Below are 23,526 nucleotides of genomic sequence, written 5' to 3' on the forward strand. Positions count from 1 at the left end.
ACCGACGGGCCTGGAATACCGGCAGACGCTCTCCAGCATCCTTACAGGACGCCATCACGTCTGCCAGCTACTACTAATAGATGATCTGCACCTTCAGTATCCTTGCATGGCGGGTCGCGCTGAGCGGAGATTGGGCGGGTGCTCATCTCACTTTAACTCTCCGCTACAGAGCTGACATGTATGACCCACATTTCCTGACGTCCGTAAGACGTACCTTGCTCCCACCCCTGCTGGAGCATTCCCTTAGCTACAAGCACGCGTGGCTCCACTCACCTATCGCACGGAGAAGTACTCGATGAGTTTCAAATCCCGGACGCGTTGACAGGTACGTTGCTTCTTTGTACACATTCGTGCGCCAATCACCGACAGTGCGTAGGTGTCTGTTGGGACCACGAGAAGCAGAAAGTCGGCGTAGAATACGCTCCACATGGAGCGGTTTGTCAACCACATCCTGTTTATTCGCATGGAAGCATGGCTTCGAGGAGGCGAAGCGGTGTGTCCTGAACACGAGAAACCTTCTCTCTGCCTTTGCGAACCATGCCAACCACTTGACTAAAACTATAACAGTTCTGATCAGGATTAATTTGAGAAAGACGGAGAAAGGTACATAGTTAAATTAGTTCTGGGAAAGGTAGTAATTCACGAGAGATAGGGTATTGGTACGTGTCTGCTAAGTATCTATGGTTGATAAGAAAGCCACCCATGGAATTGCGACGCCCACCCAAAAGTTGATACACAATGGAAGATCCATAAAGTTCCGCATGTCTTGAGCGACATCCACTCGACTCTTTCCTAATTATGTTCTATCTTCCGAGAAAATGATGTCACCACCATCTGATAAGTGACAGGCGGCAAAAAAGCATAGAGACACTCGGTACAACCGAAACGGTCAAACCTGAAAGCTTGACTCAAAATTCCTAGGACCTTTCAATGTAACCTCACCGAACTTAATTAGTCAAGTTCAATCAAAGTATACTTGCCACTCTCCCCGGTCGCCGGATCCCGGTACTGTTCCAGCGCCTTCTCCACCGCCTCCATGTATCCGAGCACCTTCTCCTCTTGCCATCTTCTGCCGACAACTTGCACCGCCGTGGGGAGTCCGGCCATCTTCGCCGCGTCGTAGTGCTTCCAGGCGCCCTTTGCAATGGCATTGTTGGCGCCCAGGCCCTTGAGGATCTTCTTGTAGGGCGCTGTGAGCGCGTCCCGCTTGGCGTCGACGTGGGAGACAGGGAGCACACCGGCCGTGTAGTCCAGAAGGTTCCACAGGAAGGTGTACCCGCAAGAGGAGACGGCGTCGCTCATGGCCTTATGCGGGAGGGCTGGGGTGGCGTTGACGGGGCAGAGGATGAAGTCGTACTGTTGGGGCTCGGCATCCCACCAGGCATGCCAGGTAGCGCGGAATGACTCGCGCTTGGCCACTAGCTTCCAGGTTTCGGCGGAGGACTTGGGAGAGAATGTGCGGATCAGGCTGGCCCATTTGAAGTCCCGTCTGATGTACCGGACGTACAGGTAGTACAGGTAGCGGAGGGGACGGGGAAGGTTGCAGATGCGGGTGAGTTGGTCAGCGCCTGGGTCAGAGGGCTCGAAGTTGTACCGGTGGGAGTTGAATGTGACGCAGCCGTCTGTGTTGAGAAGCTGAGACGCGAGGTGGAGACCTGTGAAGGGGTCGGCGGTTGCTGGGGTTGTGATCTCGGAGACGGTGTGGCCCGCTGCGGTGAGAGCAGCGACGGTGGTAGACAGAGCTCGCTCAATTGCTGGGTGGGGCACGACTCCTGCGGAGAGTTAGAAAGAGAGAGCTATTCAGCGAGGGGTTAGGTGTTCTCACCATCGTTGGTCATCAGCCCAATACGCAATCTCTTGCTCTTGGCTTCGGACTCCTCTTCATCGCGCCAGGAAATGGGATGAACGGTATAGTCGTACTTCCAGGGCTTCATGCCAACGATGGCCTTGGTGAAGTAGGTGAGGTCGTTCAATGTACGAGCCATAGGACTGAAAACACTTGGAACGCCTTCTTGGCCGGCCATGCTGGTGTTGACCCCCACCTTGGGCCAGCGACCAGTACTGCAGCGCAGGGAATAGATACCGCTCCAGGCAGCAGGGACACGAACAGAGCCTGCGACGTCTGAGCCAATGCCGATACGGCCACCCAGGGCGAGTATCGCGCCTTCACCACCAGTCGAACCTCCAGGGGAGTACTCTGGGACATGGGGGTTACGGCAGTGGCCCCACAGTGCATTTGCAGACTCAAAGGACAGAAGGGTAATTGGCAGTGCCGTCTTTACATACGGTACAGCACCTAAAAGAGGTAAGAAGACGCCTATCCGTGTACAAGGTGTGCAACACTAACCAGCGTCCTTCAACAGCTTTGCCATAGGGCCATCTTCGCTGTATGGCTTTTTAGCCAGCCGTGTGTAACCGAGACTGATATCGAAACCCTTGACTTGCACTGAATCTTTCAAGGAAACAGGTACACCTGCCAACGGGCCCTTGAGGTTGACTTCTGACTGTAGCCATGACTCGGCTTCAGGAAGAAGGAGCTCTGTTACACAGTTGGTCTTTTCGTGGGCCTTGACGGCTACCTTGCCGTAAGTCTGGAGCACGTCGGCGGCCGAAAGCGAGGAGGATTGGACCTCCTGAACCAGCTCTTCAATTGGTTTGTTGATGACGGCCTTATCAAAGGTTGTGAAAGGGGCATGGTATGCTGCGGGGAGAGATGCGAAACGGGCAGCCCGTTCCCTTCTCTTGTAATCCCTGCGGACTGTTAATTGGTTCTTGATCGCCGAATAGGTAGCTATACACTATAGCTCCGCAAAGAGAGTGGAGCGGAATAGACAGTGGTGACTTACCGAACGCTACGATATGTAAAATAGTCAAACGGCGGAAGCATCGTGAATGGTAGGCTTGCCTGAGGAGAGTCCTACAGGGGAAGAGAATACCTTAGGAAATCAGGGGAATGCAACACGAAGCGGAATTGGAGCTCTATTTATTGCGGGGGGAACGAGATGCGGAGAGAACTGCGATAGGACCCGCTGATAAGCGCTACCGGAGATGTGAGCTATTAAGGCACCCCCAAGCTCCATAAAGCTATGGCTTACCTCCCATACAGCACTTTGTAAAGAAGATACTTATCGTTTAGGTCTGCTATGCATGATTTGCTCTGTGATCGCATTATTCACGATTGATATGGCTGCAAAAGCAGGGATAGATAGGACTTGAGCGTCTGAAGTATGACCTCACGTGACCGATATTGTGCCGACTACCGGATATCGAGTCAACCCTTTCAGGCAAGTCCATGCGGACACTGCAACTGTACCAGACGAGCGCTTTGCACTCTACTCTACCCTATGTATGTACTCTTCTTATCTGTCCTCCGTTGCAGAATAAATATGATCCGTACCATGACCTCTGATTGGCTGAACCCACACTGTTCATCCACTCCTCGACTAAGCGATGTCGAAGTTGTGCCTGACCAATAGGCAGCCAAGGCCAGCGAAAACGCATACATCGCATCATGGAAAATACATTAAATCCAGCTATATCACACATGTTCAGTGAGAAAGTAAAACAGGTCAAGGCGAAGCATTTGTGACATCATGGAATCGAAACATCCTGGGTATTTCCTATTAAGTCTGAACCTTCAACGCCTTCAAAGTCAAAAAACCGCCCATGAGACCTGCTCAATGATAACTCGAACCTCGATGAAAGTTTGTCGGTTTGCAAGAGCTCGGCGAAATGAATGATAGTGTTGCGGTTCTATGCCGCTTCCTTATCGCGTGGTCTTCAGCATCACCATGCCAGGTTATCGTGGGTTGCCCGTTGTGGACGACGCCCGCGTATCCACATAAAATCGGGACCTGTATTGGTGAGCATGCGCCAGGCAATGGTGACACAAATTCAAATTGATATACCGCCAGTGTCGGTCCTCCTGGCATGTTATGACTTGCGCAACCAGTTGTGAGAATGGAACCACCAAAAAACCACCACCACACCAGCAACCACTATAGCAAACGCTGCAAATATCAAGAAGCCACAACAGATCCATCGACGTCGTTTCTTTCGTTGCTTCAGAATCCAGTCATCCCTGGGTTCAACTGTTAGTGAACATAATCTGGAAACCGAGACATCGTTGCCCCTAAGCAGAAAGGCTGGAAATAGGGTCAGTTGGCCTTACGAGTAGATAACACCGCTCTTATTTTCCGTCTTTGAAGCTTTTGCTTCCTCATCTAGGTGGATGGCGCGTGAGAAGCGCCTCCAAAACGCTGGGTCTCGAACAAGAGCCATTCTGTGGGGTTTATTGTTTACGCGTTGGAAGACATAGGAACCGTTTACAATCGGCCCTTGGAATGGGATGTGTTGGTGTACTCGAGAGATGTAGTTCTTTGGTGATAGAGGGGTTTTGTTGTAAATATAGAGTTGATCGAGGTGATTCTCGCGTGTAGTAAATTGCTTTTGGTACAGTTGGCTTGTGTTACCAACTCTCTCTCTCTCCTATTTCCCGGCAGGGGAGAGTAATTAAGGGCAGAAATTAAAATAATCTCAACAAACGGCTTGACAGGTTAAAAACCGAGTCTTTGTTCGATCAATCTGCGAGTAGTAAAGACATGTCAAGCTGTGTCCCGGGAGGTAATGAGACTCGAGGAGCACACAGACAAAGAAACAGAGAATTGAAAAGGAGACAAGGGGTGCACACGCCCCAGCAACAGTGTTGTGCCCTCAGCCATATTTGTTCATTCTTCCATCGGATTGAATGTAGCAGATTGGGGCTTCGCATTCCAGATGCAGGCCCACTGGAATGACAGGACGGCCGAAGGCCCGCTGTAGAATCTCAGATCGGCGGCACGCTGACCAATCATAACTCTCCGGCTTCAACAAGCATCCCGTTGTTTGTCTATGCCATACAACTTGATGGGGTGGTCTGGAACTAGTTTCATCAACTGCGGATTTTAGCGAGGTTTCTCGGTGACATGATAGTCAACTATGATGTAGATCACTTAACCGTCCCATCCAGAGTAGACTAGAAGGCGTTAATTAATATAGAAGCATCTCGGACGGTTGGTTGAAAGCCCCTTTAATTAGAGCCCAAGAAAATAAACTCAAGTTCTAACAACTCTCTAAGAATTGATCTGCACGAGGTATTATAGTACAGGTAGAGATTTTTGTGTATTCAAGATCTCCAGAAATGCGCCTCATCGATCAATATGTATTCTAAGGGAGTAACTTGGACGGAGTACGAAGTCGGCCTTCACAACACACTTACATGCGAAGTCTTCTTCCCCCTTTACTACGTGCGACTGGTTCGGGTCATCTCAAGACAGTCAGGTCAACATTCATGGGACTAATATATATCCAAGTTGTTTTGCATTTTTCACTGAACTATGGCGGGATGATGTGGCTTCCCATCCTTCCTTGTTAATTCTTAAACTCGAGTCATGTAATCAAGCTCAGAGTTTCCTGAATGCGGAAATCCTACGTATGTAATTTGTTTTTAAACGAAGAATGCTCTCCTGATCAGGCAGGAGACAGTAGTGCACATAGCATATCTTATCGTTGCCGCTGAGTGTCACCTAAAAGCCATGGTATCACAACCGAATTGACAAAATTCAACATAGCGAACACAAAGGGGAAAAAGGAAAATGGAAAAATAAAAAATAAAAATAACACTCGATCGAGCTACAAATGAAGCTTCCCATTTTAAACAAAGAACTAGGTGTAATAAAGCTTTAAGAGCGAGCAAGAGGTAGCAAGGACCAGAAGTATACAATAACAACAACATACAATATATAACTTGTTGTTCAATGGATATTTGCTACTAAGGCTTGCAGCTATTACATAATGCTCAAAAGGGTAAATCACTACGACTTGAGAATTATCCAATATTAACCCTACTCAGAAACTAAAATTTCTCCTTAGAATTTTTTTATGTTTCTTGGGCCAAAAGTGCCCGGAGAGAATACTATGCACTTGACTGGTGGCATTGTTGGCCATGCTCCTCAGGCACATGCGGGGTTTTGTTTGTTCACCTGCTCAGGCACCCAGGCACTCTGGGCAATATCCCTGCCACGAAATGGGACCAAAAGGGTTTCCTGCAGGTAAGCTGCTGCATCTTGCAACCTTCCATCCCTCAGGTTCCATTTTCGTCTACCTCCTGATTCGTCTTTCCCTCGTAAATGAGGCGGATCGGGCTGACCGCCTGCCAACAAACAGCATCATCATTTGGGCTCCCCCACAGTGGAGCGATGACGATGGGTGCCTAACCGCCGAGTGTGGCCTGTTCCTGTCCATGACTGGATGCACCTATCGACCGCTGCAGTATTACTCTGCCCGCCTTTCCAGCTGCATTCGTCTTGTCATTCCGGCTTCATTAATGCAACGATCGCGGTCGCTGTTTTCAAATGTCTTCGCCGCAGCCCAGACTCTTGCTCGGCCATGTCCTCCATCCACAATGAGGGCGCTGATTTTTGGGGGGTGTTGATTAACGCCGACAAGAGCCCCACCCCGTTACTCGAACAACTGTGCTTGGGAATTGCGCAGGTAATGGTAAGTGGAAAAAGAGAGTTCCTCGCGTTCGCGGAAGGTGGCACAATGCCTCAAATGCTGAACTCTGTCCAGACTTCCTTCGACGAGTTCGCGACAACGGACCTGACTCCCGACCGCCTGGCAGCGTTTTACCGAAAAGTTGGCGGTAATTACGACGTCCTATTCCTCCAAACGAGACCTTCCGCTCTTTCGTTCATATACCAGCGCCTAGGATGCTTCCACAGCATTCAGCCTACCAATGATCCCTACAAACCACCCTCTATCCCCGCTCTACAGCCCAATGGCTTTGTGCGATGGCAAACAATTCAGCTTCTTCTCGACCCCGATGAGCACTCGAGGTGGTTACAGAATGCGGTTGATCTATGGGACATTGAGACTCCAAATGGTGGAATTTTCCCCAAGGTGATCCCTAGAGGAGCCTTCCCAGCGGAACCTGATCCGGAAATGGTACAATGGCATGAAGAGGTCAGCCGACGGTTTGAGCTTGACTACTGGAAGAAGAATATCATGCGTTCCTCCCCTCCAAATTTCGCTCCTTACCATTCGTACTTCAGCCAAAAGGATGTACCGACCCATAAAGAAGACGAACCACCTCGGAGTCAGCGTCGAACTACCCCTCACCGTCAAGAGCCTACTTCCGCGAGTGAGCGTCGAAACCCCCATAAACACCGTCACCGACGAAGCGACGAAAAGCCCCCCTCCACTACTCGCAGGGTACAATCTACATACTTTCCGCGACAATCTGAAAACCTCAACACCGGGTATTCATCTCGACCATCATCGCCACCAATGTGGGCGAAAGAGCCCACCAAGTCGCGGACGCGCGAGCGCCAACAGGCTTACGGGCGATCTGTGAGCCCAGGAACAGTACCAGGGTATGGAGGATCAGATGCATCTTCCGAAGATTCGGGATCAGCAGTACCAGAGCCTCCAAGGTCAGATCGATACAGCTACCCTCGCAATCTATCGCCGCCGCGAGTGTCCCATACGCGTCGCCACTCGCACGAAGCATACGCCCGCCGACCTCGAAAGGATTTATCGCCTGATCCCCACAAACCTCCCGCCCACCCCGATACACATCACTCCAATCCAGGAAGATTATACGACTCCGATGGGGCGCGAAGAATACGTATCTCGAAAGCATACAACGATGAGCCGCTCCAGCAAAGAGCATCAGGCGTTGGATTTCGCGAGCGCGTCGTCAGCGACCCGCCGCCCACTTTCCCACCTGGCCGCGAAGTGCCCGTATTTACCCGCATGCATTCCCGCTACGTCGGCGCTGGTGATACCTACATCGTCCATCCCCATCCAGACCTTGAGCCAATGAGCGACCGACGTAATAGCTATCACCGACCCACTAATGCCAACTCAAACGGAAACAGTACCTGTACGGCCGAGCGCGCGCGCTATATCGATCCCCGGAACCCTAGGTGGGCGGCACCCGTCCAGAGCCCTTCAAAGAGAGGCGTGCCCGTTCAACCGGCAGACGTCGAATATGCCCGAGGCAGGAGAACAACCATGTATGATCGCTAACAAGGTACAAAATCGAACATCGCAACGCGACAGTAATGATGAGTGTTTGATTTGATTAAGTAGAAGCTTATCAAATACTGACAGTCTTACTAACGACAGCTTACCCGACTAACACTAGTCGGACTACTATTTGAACGCCGCAGACTTGGGCTTGCAACCCTGCCATCAAAGGTCTGGGATTCGGCCCTCAGTTGGTCCGGCTCCACTTTACGAAATACGATTGATGATGATAATGATGCATGGAATCTTGAATTGATATGACGATGGGAAGGCTATTTCGGTGATCACATTTTGTTTCTGTTTCTGGGAGGCTGTTTTTGCATTTTTCAAGCATGACTTGCGTGAGCTTCAGATATCACGATTACGACTTACGACAGACTAGAGATTAGAATCTCGCCTCTTTTCAGTCAACGGTATGCATTAATGCATTAATGAATCATATAAGATTCCTAGTGCGTATACTACATTAACATCTACAATCGTTATCTCACCTCATTAACCTCATACCATCCATCTCCTCCATATGTGAGTATTAAGCATTAAGCCGTAAAGTTGGCATTCTGAAACGTAAACCCGTAATCCTCAAAGACAGCACACTTCCTCGACAGACCGGGATTATCAATCCAAGACGGCGGCATGCCCAACAAACTGACATTCCGCTGCTCAGGCCGATACTCAGGCACCCGGTACCCGTTCGTCACGAAGATATCATACGTAGACGCATAGGCTGGGCCACGGACCTGCAAGAAGGCCTGGTCCGGGTTCGGGTTGCGAGAGCGGAAGAATGAGCCGAAGACATCATTGAGCAGCTGCGAATGGAGGATGTCATCCTGATCGTAGTAGGGGTCTACGTTGCGGGTCTTGCTGTTGAGGGTTCCCCAGACGGGGAGCACGTCTGAGGCGTGGCAGCTGGCATTGTAGTTGTTGTTTGGGGAGCAGATCTCGGGCACAGAGACGTTGGTCTGGATGTGGCCTCTGGTGAGCTCGACTTCGTAGAGCTGGGGGAAGACGCGGTCGCCGCCTTTGCGGAGGAGGTAGGACTGTGCGCAGCTCCATTCGCTGTGGGTTAGAGCGTCGGCGGCGACATTGCGCGTGCTGTCTGGGTCTGACATGTTGATAGGGAAGGCGTTGGATTTGATGAGCGATTCGGCCAGTTTGGCGGGGAAGGCGGCCTTGAGCACCGCGTTGAGTGCTGTTTGACTTGCGCCGAGGTCTGGCACCGTTTTCGCCACGTAGAGGGAGGCTTCGTCGGTGACCGTTGTGAACATGGTCGGGACGCGATTGGGGAGGCGTTCGCTTGCGAGGAGTTTGTGGAATTGGTCGTCGATTACCCCTCCGCGAGGGTCCACTATGGGCATGAGCGGCTCAATGGCGGCGAGGAGCTGGCTGACGTGGAGGTAGTCCGAGGCGAGGGTCTGGGTCCAAGCCGCCTGTGCCTGTTGGAATTCTGTGGTGTTGCTGATGAATTTGGTTTCAGGGACGGATCGCAGGCAAGACAAGAGCTCCTTCTCAGACGTGGTCTGGTTGCAGCCGACGGCCTTGGATAGTTCTGGCACAATGACGTCCGCGTAGATATCGCGCGTGAACCAGGGCAAGTCTACCGGTGCTGATTGAGCGATGGCTCCGGAGAAAAGACCTCGCGCGGCGGTTGAGGACAGCAGTGCGACAACGCTCTGGCCGCCGGCGGACTGCCCGAAGATGGTCACCTTGGATGGATCTCCACCGAATGCTGCGATATGTCTGTTGACCCATTTCAGTGCGAGGATCTGGTCTCTTATCCCGTAGTTTCCGGTTGTGAGGTTGCCAGTGGTCAACCAGCCCAGTGCTCCTACTCGATAGTTGACCGTGACGACCACGACATCGTTACGACTGGCGAAGTTTCCACCGTCGTAGTCAATCATAGACGCGCTGCCACTGACGAATGCACCGCCGTAGAAATACACGGCGACAGGCTTGCGGGTTGAGTTATCGTTGGAACCTGCAGGCAAGATGGGTGTAAAAACATTGAGGTAAAGACAGTCTTCGGAAATGTCTCCATTGCCCAGCGTTCCAAAGGCCGACAGTGCTTGGATACAGCTATCGGCCACTTTGGTTGCATCGAGTTTCTTAGGACCAGAGAAAGGTTTTGGAGGAGCGAAGCGCAACTCGTTCACCGGGGCATCTGCGAAAGGCACACCAAGGAACCGAAACGATCGTGCGTCGCGATATCCCGTCAGGGTGTAGTTCTCTGCTTTGACGGTGATCTTGGATGAGGCGACGGCAGTTCTATCTTTGTCGGTGGTTGGCGGGACACTAGATGTGCAAATGACGGGGAGCTTGGAGCTGCACGATGCCGATACCAGCCGCTTTTGTCCTTGAGAGTACGCTTGACACTCTTTCGATGAACCACCAGTAGCTACCCAGAAACGGCTATCTGGATGAATATCTCCTGAAAAAGCGAGGTAGGCCAGCTGGTAGTCTATCTCAGAACGCTCAGACTGAGGGGCAGACTCGAGTGGGTAGAGATTCTCCCCAATGGCTGCACAACGTGCTTGTGCCTCTGTCTGAGACAATTCGTCGTATACGAGTACTGCTGCAGTCCCATTGTTCTGAGGGCCGAGGTTATTGTAGTTCAAGGCGCGCAGAGGTCCCAGTGAGCTTGTAGTTGGAGGACCTGTAGCGGTCGGAGCTGCCAGAGCTGGCGAGCCGAGAAGTAGGAAACCGGCGAGAATCTGCAGCTGCATCTTGTCTCTGAATATGCCAAAGGCAACAATGCGCAGATCTCAGATTTTGGGCGATTCCTCGTCTGAGTGACAGGTGAGAATGGGGAAATTAACCAGTATTTATATGCTCTGCCCGGAACAATCGGAACCAAAGGATCAGGAACAAACAGATACGAGCTGTTTACTAGCAGAGACCTCACGCGAGGCAAACTGGGGAAGGAGGGATGCACTAGTAGCCAGTCACATATCGAGCACTAGCTGGAGGCAGTTACTAGCGCATTGGTTCCAGTAGCGGTGCTTCTTGTCATGGAGGACTTTAGCGAGATGACCAATGCGAAGGCGTAGCTCGGCAGAAAACTCCCAATAACTAACTAAGCCAAGAGACACTAGTAGTGAATGGATACTACGCAGTACAAAGATCTCCACAACAAACCTGGAGTAAAATGTGGAGTTCTGCATTCACCGTCATGGCCGAGGCTTTCAGGCCGCATCTCTCAAGGTTCGCCCCATCGGGAATAGTGACATGTGATCCAACCCTAGCCCTGTGCCCTATATCTCTCAAAAGTTGTCAGTTCTTTAGCCTTATAGAGGATAAATCCCCATAATGTGTATATACTCTGGCTTTGCTGTGGCTTGGGGATATAGACCAAGTGTATGGGAGCTGACGTTGAGTCCCAGGAAGCATTACATAGTCGATAAGGGCATTACACTGCTACCCTCAGGTCCTATCCGATTGATCCCCTTATATCTGTTTATACAATAAATAGTAGACAAGACCACTAAGGCCTTTCGAGAGGGTAATGTCTCACTAATGGTCGATGCTCCTGTTGCAACATTACATATACATTCCACTTCCCGGAAACCACCTCATACTACTTATCAAAACCTACTCGAATCCCAACTTGAAACAAAAGCGCTCCAATGTTGAGACATAGTGTTGAGCGAGGATCTGTCTCCAAGAAGGCCGCATTTGCAGCCCTCTTCCCTAGGCACCCACACCTTCCTAATCGGGTAAACAGTCTTTCTTGTGTTTTGAGGGAACAACGCGTATGACAATAGAGACCCGGATGGTACAGTGGTCAACACTGTCTTACAAAACTACGACCACTGTACCAGGAGGTCTCCCGTCGAATCCGTCACTTGACCCCCATTTCCAGCGACCTGGGAAAGGGTGTGTAAGGGCAGAGACGATCATAGTAATAAAGTCCCTGGGCCCCGGAATTTTTCCTGGGAACATCTGCTAGTGATCTCACAGTACCTTCTGACGGATACTGGCAGAGAGGGGTAATTATTTTCATTATTTCCTTCAATCTGTATCATTCTTTTCATCTTCAATTTACCTCTGTTTCTGTTATTAGCTATCCCACCTACAGGAGTCAATCTACGTAGTAATAATGGGTAGCTACCTCTGTCTCCTTCCCCTCCATAGCTGTCCATAAGCTAACCTTATAGAGAATCTTACGACAGCAATGGCATTTTATTCCTTATCCCTTACTGCTAATGTGATTATCAATACCCTGACGACTGGCTACCCATACATCTTACATGGACTCAAAAAGACACAATCGTCTCTTGGATGAAGTATCTCACAACATCACCATTGTCTTATTAGCGAGTAGAATGCATTCTAACAATTTCTGTCGTCTGGACTCAGGTTAGATGTTCCCGAATCGACAGCGAGATATTTCGTCCGCAGTACCTTGGGTTTGCAGCCGTGCGGGTGACTGATCAGCACGGGATATAATGCGAGTGCGCGTTGTGATTTTCGTGGTACAGATTGTGCTGTAGATCTCAATCGCTGGTGATATCTTGCATTGCCTCCTTGTCGATGTGGGGATTGCTTACTTGACAGGGCCTATGACACCAAAGCCTACCGACATTGTAGGAGTGCGGATGTCTTGGTGATCGAATTTTCGTGCAAGATACAGTAGGCAAAGTTACCAATAGCATGCTTAGATCTGGTACCTGTTGTGATCGGAGCGAAAAGGAATATATCAACTATGTTGGCCGTCGGACAAGCGTGAAATGATGTATCCCGGAGACGAATCCAAAAGGAGGAGAATGTCATTTCAATCAATGTGAAATCCACGGGAAACGAAAATGGTCCCTGCGCCGCACCAGACTAAGCAATCACGTCACGGGTACTTCCCCCCGAAGCCCGATGCTTAAACTCAAAGATTCTCAAATGTTACATTCAACAAAAGGATGGGGAGAAGACGTCACTTGATTTGTCGACAAGTCGTTGATAAGTCCTGCCAGAAAAACGCATGGTCAGACAGAGTCAGCACAGTCAGAGAGTGAAACTGTGGTAGAGGTAAAGAACTAGAACGTTCGGCAGCCTCGAGCCTCGGCGATCGTAGGGTGACATTCAATTGATCCGCCACTCCGAGGTGCGACGACAGACTAGGATAATACGGGGTAAGGCGCCCGGGATGTCGTCATCTACCTGCTTGCGGGGACATTTTGTCGGGCCAGAACATCCGCACTGCCGAATGCTGACATCCAGTATAAGTATTATCTTCACGCCCCGAAGGAAACTTTTCTGAATTTGATTTTGCGAGGCAACTGTTACGAAATGGTATGGTGCTGGAGTTTCACGACACTCACGGCCCCATTCGCTCGCTAGTTCGCCCGAATGCCGCACCCGCAATGAAAGACCCTAGAGGCGCCGTGCGTATCGTGGAAGTAGGACCGCGGGACGGCCTACAAAATATCAAAGACCATGTGCCAACGTCAGTAAAGATCGAGTTAATCCGACGACTCCGCGGAACGGGTCTGCAAACCATCGAGTTGACGTCGGTAGTCTCCCCTCGAGCGGTTCCACAGTTATCGGATTGTCGAGATGTGCTGCGCATGGAAGATATCAAGTCACTGCGGAAGGAACCTAATATTCGTCTTCCAGTGTTAGTTCCCAATATGAAGGGTCTGGATATTGCACTCGAATACGGTGTTAAGGAGGTTGCGGTCTTTATCAGCGCCACGGAAGGGTTCAGTAAGGCCAACGTCAACTGTACTGTGAAGGAGGGCTTAGAAAGAGCGAGGAATATTGCAGAGAAGGCTACCAGCTGTGGCCTGGCTGTCAGGGGGTAAGTTTGTGTCACTGGAGGCATGAGAAGTCGTGGCTGACGTTTTGTGAAGATATGTATCATGCATATTCTCCGATCCTTTTGACGGCCCAACGGCGCCATCCGCAGTGCTTCACTGCGTGAGAGAGCTGCTCGAGATGGGATGTTATGAGGTTAGCCTTGGAGACACACTGGGTGTCGGCTGCCCCGATAAAGTACGAAGTCTTCTGGTGTATCTGGAGGAACATGACGTATCTCTCGATTTGCTGGCGGGCCATTTCCACGATACGTACGGCCAAGCTGTAGCCAACACTTGGGAAGCATATAATTGTGGACTTCGTGTGTTTGATAGCAGTATCAGCGGCCTGGGAGGTTGCCCCTATGCACCGGGCGCCAAGGGAAATGTTGCCACAGAAGACCTAGTTTATATGTTTCACAATGCGGGGATTGACACTGGCCTTGACATGCTCAAGCTGGTGGAAACTGGCCTGTGGATATCCACAAGACTGTCAAGAGAGAATGCAAGTCGAGCTGGAATAGCGCTCGCAAACACACACGGACTAGTGTGTCCACCGCGCCATACGGACCACACACAGACCAAGGCAGTAATTTCTTGGTCCCCAGTGAACACCAAGGGCAGGCTACTAACATATCGCTCGGGTGGCAATTTTAAGATTGTACTCAATCGACCGAAAAGGGGCAACACGTTGACGCAGAAGATGGTCGCGGACCTTATAGCTATCATCGCAAGTTGCAACAAGGACCCTTCCCTCTTGAACATTATCATCACTGCAACCGGGGGATACTTCTGCATGGGTATGGAAATTGGAAAGACTATGCCATTCATTGCCCAGGGTGCTTCAAGAAATCCCCGGGTAAAGCATCTTGCTGCCTTACTGGAATTGATGAGATGTTCACCCAAAACGACAGTTGCATGCATAAATGGTCACGCTTTCGGCGGCGGTGTCGAGTTAGCACTTGCTTGTGATGTCAGGATTAGCCTTAGGGCAGCAACATTGACATATACCGAGGCGACATTTAAAGAAGCTAGGAATTCTAGCTCGAAGTGGAAGAGCGCTTTTATACGCAACGCAGTTTCTCCACTCATTCCACCACGGCGGACAAGCTGAAGTCACTAGGGCTGGTATCTGAAATTGTAGAAGACCAGGGACAGCTACGGGCCGGCCTTGATGATTTACTCATACGCCTGAACAATTCCAGACCTGCTAAACCACGGGTGTCCAGGGAGCTTTCATGGTCAACGAGGGCGAATGCAGAATGGGATGCACAAGTTGATACTCTTGATGAGACTTTTTTCAAAACGATGAAGCTTGATGTCGGCCAAGGCGACATGAAAGCATCCTACAGCGGACGGAGAGATGATTTGAAACGTGCGTTGAAGAGCGTTTGGGGACAAGGTCTTCGACGGAGAGAGGAAGCATGCATATGAGGATTTGATCTCTATGGTGTACGGCGTGTATTTATCTCATAGACTATCAGAATATAATCTAGAAGCATGATCGTGTCCTTCTGCTACGCTACTCACAGCAGAGCAGATGACGAAGGTGTACTATAGAATTCATATGAAATGACTGTGCATGCCAAGCTAATGTTGTTAGTGCTTATGTTCGTGCCAACCTTACTACTAGTAGCTTGCAATGCCCCCGCAGATAAGCGAAAGATGTAGCCGCCTAGTCAGGTGGTTCGCGCGCTATACCTACACGATTATGTAGCGGTATGCCGGGCCGTTTACCTAAATTCCACGTCTGTCCTCTTCTCCGCACAGGAAAAGCACTACCACCTAACTTGCAGTTCTACGTAACATCATGACCATACGACAGTCTCCCTCACCCTTTACGCTGGAATTTGACTCCCTAGTAAAGAAGCAGTTGGAGAAATGGAAGGTGCCCGGCATTACAATCTCCGTGGTTCACGGCTCGAGCACTTATGCGAAAGTACGTGAATGATGAAGCGGCCACATGAATTTGTACTGAGTGACACAGGCCTATGGCATTGCAGAATTCCCAGACAAGAAGATGACTGTTGACTCTCTATTCACCACTTGCAGCACCACCAAAGCCTTCACTGCTGCTGCGGTATCCATGGTAATGGATGACAGAAAAGAGACCCCCTCACCTCTCAGATGGGATACGCCAATAGCATCCTTAATTCGAGATGATTTTGTTCTGGCTGACGGCAATGCCACAATGAACACTACACTGGAAGATGCTCTGTCACATCGATCTGGCTTACCAGGTCATATATTTGCGATGACAGGCGCATATCCGGACGAAACATTGCGTGAAGCGGTCCGGAAAATCAGACACCTTCCGCTGGCGTATCCACCGCGAACAACATTCGACTATTGCAACCATATGTTTATGGTAGTGTCTCATGTCTTGGAGCAAATCACAGGCGAATCACTGGGCGAGTTCCTACGAAAGCGCGTCTGGAGCCACTTAATATGAAGGACACGTACTTTTCTGTCCAGGATGTCAAAAAATGTCCATTAACTAGTCCAAAGTTGGTCCAAGGCTACACGTGGGTTCCAGAAAAGGGCTGCTATGTGGCTGAGCCACATATGAAATATGCACCCACGACTGGAACAGGGGCCATGGTTAGCAATGTTCTTGATTACGCAAAATGGTTACGGGCCATGATATACAAAACAGCACCAATATCGCCAGAAGGACATGCATCGATCATTCATCCCCGGACCGTAGTCTCCAAAGATGATAACGATACTGTATACCCACCCGCACCTTATCACTTGTACGCTCTAGGCTGGTTTGTGGACACTTATCGGGGTCAACAATTATACTGGCATAGCGGAAGCTGGGCTGGATTCGGAATCATGGTGGGCTTCATAGCTGAGAAGCAGTTTGGGTTTGCAATAATGGGGAATACTCAAAAGGCTAGAAACGCGCAGTTGGAGTTATATCTATACCTCATCGATACATTACTGGGAGTGTCGGGTAGTGAGCGGGAACAGTTTGTCCAACATATGACGAAGAGGATGTCCGACATCATGGAAAAAAGATCCGAAAGCATCTGCGAGACAAAGAAACGATTATTCCCTTCTCTGCCTGCCAGGGTACTTCCCCACTCCCTCCCATTGCATGCGTATACTGGAATCTATAGCCATCCGGGGTATGGTATCATTGCACTGAGGGTTGAAGATGGACAATTGCAGGCGGACCTAAGCGACCGAGTGGAAGCGATGACCATCCATTTGGAACATACAGCGGGGGAATTTTTCGTGGCGAGAATGTGTACAGCCACTATGTCTGAGTGCCTCCGGGCTGAATTCTATGTCGACTCAGCGGGGACGGCAAGGAAACTCGGGATGGAGTTAGAGCCAGCATTAGGGGGACAAAAAATATGGTTTGGCCGCTGTGGATAACCAGTGATGTCTCCTTTACGAATTTACGAGTCGGATACTTTTCTTCATTGTGGGAATCAGATCGAGATCATATTGTTGGCGTCAGGAGTGGGGAGCTGATCGCAGCGCTGGCGCCAGACATCTAACCGAGAGCTTGAGAGATCGACAGGATCCCCATTAGGTTGCCTTATCCTGCCTAGCAGTGCCTAGATTTAGACGAATTAGTGGGGCCGTATGCCTGGAGAGCGGTACCAATTCTGCCGCCGAGCGGGTTAAACTTTAGTTGATTGGAAATTTGATTTAAGGAAGCTTCGAACTGCTGGTGGAAATGGATGCGCTCGATTTATTTTCTTTTCCTCTGTGAATAGCTTCTGGTGCTCCAAACCTGTGGTCAACTTGAATACTATTTTTCTTCCTCTTCGATATTATCGTGTTCGAGTTTTGGGCTCTGACGGCGAACATCATGGCAGCGACACATTCTTTTCCATCATTGCCAGCAAAACACCAGGATCTCATTGGCTGGATCAATAGAAACCAGGATACACCAATTGCTCAGCTCCTTAAGCCATACAACGAGTATGAAGCTGTCGTACGGAAGCTTTTTGCTCAGGAGCCGTCCCATCCCGCGCTGCGGGACAATCACCTCAATATCGTGCCGCTCTATGACACGAGTGGGAAGACCATTGTTCTAAGTCGGCCTCGAGATCCGGGTTCAGAGTCAGCCGACCTTCAGGAAAAATATATCATGCCCCTGAAGGCAGAATCTCGCAGGGCTTCAGGTGATCCTGCGGTGGTGTCGAGCTTAGAGGGCTTTCGGCATAATTTCAACATCTTCTCAGAAGGATCTTTGAGCGACATGGACTGGAGCAATGTCGTCGTGGCAGGAAGTGCCGTGGTGACTTGCCTCATGCCAGTCCCGGAAGAGTACCGTGGCTCAAAGCGTGCCCTACGACAGTTCTACCATGACAAGTACGCACCCGCATCTGATGTCGACCTCTTCCTGTATGGCTTGACCGAAGAACAAGCAATCGAAAAAATCAAACAGATTGAAGAGAAGATCAAAAACGCCATTCTTTATGAGACGACAACGATACGAACCAAGAACACAATTACTATTGTCTCACAATACCCCACACGCCACGTACAGATTGTCCTTCGTATATACAAGTCTATCTCGGAGATCCTGACTGGATTCGATGTTGACTGTTCCTGCGCCGCTTTCGATGGCAAGCAAGTTTATGCTTCACCACGTGCCCTTTCTGCATATATCACCCAGACGAATACGATCGATTTGACTAGACGCTCACCATCTTATGAGAACCGCCTTTCCAAATATTCACACCGAGGCTTTGAAATATTCTGTCCACAGCTAGAGCGGAGCCGTATCGATCCAGTAAGGCTTCCCCTTTCCTAAGCGCGTGGCTCCTGTCTAACTTGCTTCTAGACAATCTATGAGAGGAGCTTTTCAAGGACCGTTGGCCTAGCGCGTCTTCTAGTGCTGGAAAGGTTACCGAAGTCATCCGATAGGGACGCCTATCTAGAGCAGAGACGAGAGGAGCGTGGCCGCCCGGCTCGACAACAGCAGATGCGACACCTCAGGTCACTGAATGGTAACATTAAAAATGATTGGGAAGATGAAACTCCTGAGTGGATGGAGGGGGATGAATATTCGGACTATCATACTATGGTGTGTTATACCTTCCCCCATCAGATAGGGCTCTTGCTGACCCCACTCAAAGACGATTCCCTATGGGCCGAAGTTCCATGCCAAGAGGATCGAGCGACTGGTATATACGAAGGACTTACTTCTCAATGCAGAATGGAACAGACCAAAAGACAGGGACGTCAATCTGCATCGGCATCCGGCATTTTTTGGTAATGTGGAGGATGTAATCCACGACTGCTGTGGTTCTTGTCCTGAACCTGTGACTCCAGAAGAAAAGGAAGTCGCAGAGAAAGAGGGCAAAAACTACATCTCTGGAGATATCTCATTCATTAAAGATGATCCCGGACGCCAGGAAATTGGCAGCTTTAACCCTATTACAGAGACCGACTGGACAGGTTTGTGTTCTATGTTTCCGTTGAACTGTTGTGGCATCTACTAATCGCCAAAGCAGAGATGGCTTATGTGGGCAATACCGAGCACCTATGCCAGGCTATAGTCGACCATGATCTTGCTGCTGTCAAGGAGTGGCTTTCTCAAGAAGAAAGAGATCCCAACGGTCGCGACTATACGGGACGGACCCCGCTGCATCTGGCTTGTATGGCTTCAACACCAAATATTGTACAATGCCTTGTCAATCACGGTGCGAGATTAATTCCTCGCTTGGCAGATGGCAGGACTGCTCTGCACATCGCAGCTGCTCGAGGCAATGTTGATATTATTAGAATACTGCTGCTAAAAAGCGAAGAAAATGAAGCCGAAGAGGATAAAAGGCAGGAGCTTCGCAAAGCAAAAGTAGCCCAAGATAGTCAGCATGGAGCCGACGAAGCGCGAACCGAGCCAGATGACATCGAAACAGTTAGTATGGAAGTGGACGCAACCTCATATACATCGGGATCATTTGTCAAAGTCCAAAAAGAAGGTGACGATGCTACCAGCACCGAGAGTCCACCTGAAGATGAGAATGTGCAAGAACCAGATTTCTATGATATAAATGCCGTGTCCTGGGACAGCCGTACATCTCCTCTACACCTTGCTATACTCAACGGCCATGTTGACGCGGTGGAAGAACTCGTCGCGTCTTTCGGAGCTGACGTGTTGCTCCCCATAAAGTTGCTGAACAGCCAAAACAACAGCGCAAGAAGTGCAATTCTGCCACTAGTACTCACGCTTCAACTCCCTCTAGAAAATGCCAAAGCGATGGCCAAGAAGCTTCTACAGTTGGGTGCCTCACCAGCCCAGGCTGACCTCAAATACAACACGCCATTACACTACATTGCTGCCTCAACATATGACGACCTTATTGATGTCTTCCTCGATCAGAACAAGCCAGTCACACTGAAAGCGATTAACCACCTTGCCTTTGTTGGATATTCCTGGAACCCTAATGCCTACTCCGCATTTATGACCGCAATCAATACGAAGAATCCAATCGGTGCATTGAAGCTTCTCCAAGCTGGTGCTGAGCCCTCGATCGACTTTGGGGAGTTTGTGAAGTCTGGTCAGGTACTGGACAGCATACGTAAAAACTCATCAGAAAGGAATCGTGAGATTTTCAGACAGAACTTTACGCAGCCCGTGATTCTAGCTGTTCAGAAAGAATTACCAGAAGTGGCTCTAGAACTAGTGACTCGTGGGGTTGATCCGAACACGTTGTCGCCAGACGGATATAAAGTGGAGATGATGACTACGTGCGAGATAGTCTCCATGGCACATCTCTCTTGGACTGTGTTCGTGATAAGATTAAGGAATTGCAGGGATACCAAGGCGAAGTGGTTGGACTATCTGCGCCACGGCCACTTGAGCCTGATTCCTTCTACCTGAACGATTTTGAAGCTAACACATATCAATTGTGGACGGCGGAGCGGGAATTGAGCAAGGCAAAGAAATCATACGAGAAAAGGCTGAAAGCATATGAACAAAGAATCAGTGATTCTCAGAACAGGAAAGGGGTCGAGTCGAAGCTGCACTCGATACGGGACCTAGTTGAACGATACGAGAAGTTAGAAACTGCCCTGTCCGAGAAAGGCGCCAAGACGTTCAAGGAATTGTTTCCCGATTTTGAAACACCGAATGATGACGATGGGTCATCGTCGCCAAACAGGAACCGTGATGACCCTTTCGAACTGGAATTTACATTCAATATCTCTGATCTCACTGATGAAAGGAAGGGTGGATACATCAAACTGTGAGTATCCTAGTAACCGGTCCCTTGGCATTGATTGACAACTAACATCGTAAAGTTTTGAGGCAGCTTGGCATGGTGACTTAGACACCATTAAGTCTCTCACACTGGCCATGTGGGGCGACGGTAATGGACAGCCTCCATTGCGAATTGCTATAACAGACTCTAATAGACTCTCCCCCTTTTCAATCGCAGCACTTCGGGGTCACCTGGATGTGGCGAAAGCAATCCTGAAAATTGTTCAAGCACAGTATAAAGAAGAGGAGCCTAGTGGCCACGAGAGGTTTGAGATAGGCAGTGATTGCAGTGGTGAAGACTTGGAGGATAGTGGCAATCTTCGCATCTACAGCGAGATTGTTGATGATAAGTTTACCATAGACGACATAGGTGAAGTGGCCACACAGGTGGAGAGCCATATTACTCCACTTCAGGTACTAAAGTGGTATTGCCCAAAGTCCGAATGGTTCACCAGCCCGGAAGTCAAGGCTAAATGTCGCGAGAGCCCCTTTGGCAGGCCATCTGACCTCTTCGAGTATGCCATTTGGATGGACAATGTCAAGTTGCTTGTCTTCTTACTTGAAATTGGAGAAGAACTGGCTTCTATGGACACCAGTTCTGAGTTCACCGCTTTTGGAGTGGCGAATAAAACAGTTCATCTAGCTATAGCAGAGGGTCGACTCCGCTGCCTTGAAGAACTTATCAGGAGAGCAGGAGCGGACCTCCCATTGGATGCTCTTGTCCAGGAAAGCGGCGTTCAGGATCATGAAAAGCCAAAATACTACCAAGGGCTCTCTATCCACGGAAAGAAGAGAGCAGACTGGGCAGCTGCTGGGCGCGGACAACTGCGCAATCCCGCGAATAAAAGCTCACCCTTACTTGTTTCAGCCGTGCTGGGCAGTCTGAAGAGCACTGAATGGTACATGAGCACTGCCCCGAGCAGACATTATCTCGAGTTTTCCGCGTCTCATGAGCAGGACCATAGGCTGAAGCTCCTAGCAAAGTCAACGAGTGGCATTGAGAAATCTCTCATGAACTGGCTAAATGCAACAAGTACGTACTCTGTTTATTTATATATCTCCGAATGCTGACACAACTTGCGACAGACAATCTGGTCTTGCATTGCGCCATTCTTTCTACACCGACGTTGGAATCCCGACGCCTTGTCGAGTATCTTGTTCGGGAGGTTCCGGAGTGCCTCGAGACTAGGTCCGCAGGGAGATACACCCCATTGGCCCTTGCGTACTCTCTGAATAGAGCAGATTATGCCGATATTCTTATAAAAGCAGGTGCAAGCCAGACAGTTCGGGATAGCAGAGGTAACAACCTCATACATCTGTTGCTGTGTGGAGTCGATGGCGACACCTCAGGAAAGCCAAGCAATATAGAGAAACTTCTTGGCTTGCTTGATCCTCGAGTGGTTCCTTCATTACTACTGGAGCGTTCATCGGATGAACCAGGATCTGTCACTCCATTTTCCCGCTGGATACACCACGCCTCTTTTAAAGGATCCGACGCAGATAGGCTGACTGATATCGGACGCATTCTTCTCCAGTTTGCTGAAAGCACGGGACAGAAACACTTGGAACTGCTTGATGGCACAGGTAATACACCTGTGCACTACGCAGTGAAACATGAACTCGTTCGGATTCTCGAGCTGATGATGGACCGTCGTCCTGACTTACTCTATTGTGAGAATGCCACTGGAAGCACACCGCTAGAGCTGGAAGAGGACGCTTGGACACTTAGAACAACCTCGGACCCACCCAGCTTTCGAATTCGCGATCGATCTTGGAATGGTCGCTGGATAACGAGGGCAAACATGGTTGATGTGGATCCAGAGTCCTTCCTTCCCGACTCATGCCCACCGGAGAAGAGCTTACGCGACGTGTGCCGTGAAAGGGCTAGCGGCCGACCGGAAAAGCGGAAGCTAGTCACTTTAAATGAAGCGAACGAGGTGGCAAAGCGACTCGCCGCACAGAAGTCCAGTCGATGGGGACAACGTCAGAGTCAGTGGTTTACAGAAACGGACCAAGTGGCGAGATGGTATGGCCGATCTGATCGAAAGGACGAGCTGGCCGACGTCATGGAAACTTAAGGTGCTACTTAGGGGGAAGTGCATGAAGGTTTAATCTTATATTACCTTTCCTGTTGAGGGTGGACAGCGGGAAATGGATTCGGCAGTTTTTGTGTGAAATTGGTCAATAGAACCTATTTACACGCTAGAAATATGAGCATGTTACTACATAATATAATTAGTGTCATTCTTCAACCGCGACAATCTCTGACCCCGCTCCGCTAGACGAAAGAGCCTAAAACCTAGAGCTAGGACATGTAGCTTTTGATTGGGGTGGGCGGATATTTTTCCAGCTGGTCTAGCCTGCATTTCCGCCAGTTCACGTGGATGTGGCTTAGCGGAAGGTCGCTCCACCCCCGGATTCCCCCGCCGCTTCTCCTCCATT

At 49.9% G+C, this 23,526-nt stretch overlaps 5 protein-coding genes across 5 annotated transcripts; 3 read left to right on the forward strand and 2 right to left on the reverse strand.

The window, feature by feature from the left end:
- Positions 1–951: 951 nt before the first annotated feature.
- Positions 952–2,947, reverse strand: ANOM_007913 (putative acetamidase; the record flags this gene model as incomplete). The annotated part of the gene is made up of 4 exons (XM_015553169.1): positions 2,847–2,947; positions 2,348–2,751; positions 1,826–2,296; positions 952–1,772 (listed from the first exon to the last, which is right to left on the reverse strand). Exons 1-4 carry the CDS (start codon positions 2,885–2,887, stop codon positions 952–954), a joined length of 1,737 nt encoding a protein of 578 aa, XP_015406351.1. The 5' UTR covers positions 2,888–2,947.
- A 3,117-nt stretch (positions 2,948–6,064) lies between these two features.
- ANOM_007914 (uncharacterized protein) lies at positions 6,065–8,070 on the forward strand (the record flags this gene model as incomplete). Its single annotated transcript, XM_015553170.1, has 3 exons — positions 6,065–6,263; positions 6,311–6,537; positions 6,610–8,070. The coding sequence occupies 3 exons, from the start codon at positions 6,065–6,067 to the stop codon at positions 8,068–8,070; spliced, it is 1,887 nt and encodes a 628-aa protein (XP_015406347.1).
- Positions 8,071–8,609: 539 nt separating this feature from the next.
- On the reverse strand, positions 8,610–10,793 carry ANOM_007915 (putative cholinesterase; the record flags this gene model as incomplete). Its single annotated transcript, XM_015553171.1, has 1 exon — positions 8,610–10,793. The coding sequence occupies one exon, from the start codon at positions 10,791–10,793 to the stop codon at positions 8,610–8,612; it is 2,184 nt and encodes a 727-aa protein (XP_015406348.1).
- A 2,482-nt stretch (positions 10,794–13,275) lies between these two features.
- On the forward strand, positions 13,276–16,305 carry ANOM_007916 (putative 3-hydroxymethyl-3-methylglutaryl-Coenzyme A lyase; the record flags this gene model as incomplete). The annotated part of the gene is made up of 5 exons (XM_015553172.1): positions 13,276–13,858; positions 13,911–14,712; positions 14,898–15,228; positions 15,650–15,792; positions 15,841–16,305. Coding segments are annotated over 5 exons (2,262 nt in total), but the record flags the coding sequence as incomplete, so codon positions are not given.
- A 1,377-nt stretch (positions 16,306–17,682) lies between these two features.
- On the forward strand, positions 17,683–23,162 carry ANOM_007917 (ankyrin repeat protein; the record flags this gene model as incomplete). The annotated part of the gene is made up of 7 exons (XM_015553173.1): positions 17,683–18,612; positions 18,664–18,906; positions 18,959–19,280; positions 19,337–20,534; positions 20,585–21,070; positions 21,126–22,117; positions 22,171–23,162. The coding sequence occupies 7 exons, from the start codon at positions 17,683–17,685 to the stop codon at positions 23,160–23,162; spliced, it is 5,163 nt and encodes a 1,720-aa protein (XP_015406350.1).
- Positions 23,163–23,526: the final 364 nt, after the last annotated feature.

This window comes from Aspergillus nomiae (genome assembly GCF_001204775.2).
Source record: "Aspergillus nomiae NRRL 13137 chromosome Unknown contig00157, whole genome shotgun sequence".
Taxonomy (NCBI): domain Eukaryota; kingdom Fungi; phylum Ascomycota; class Eurotiomycetes; order Eurotiales; family Aspergillaceae; genus Aspergillus; species Aspergillus nomiae.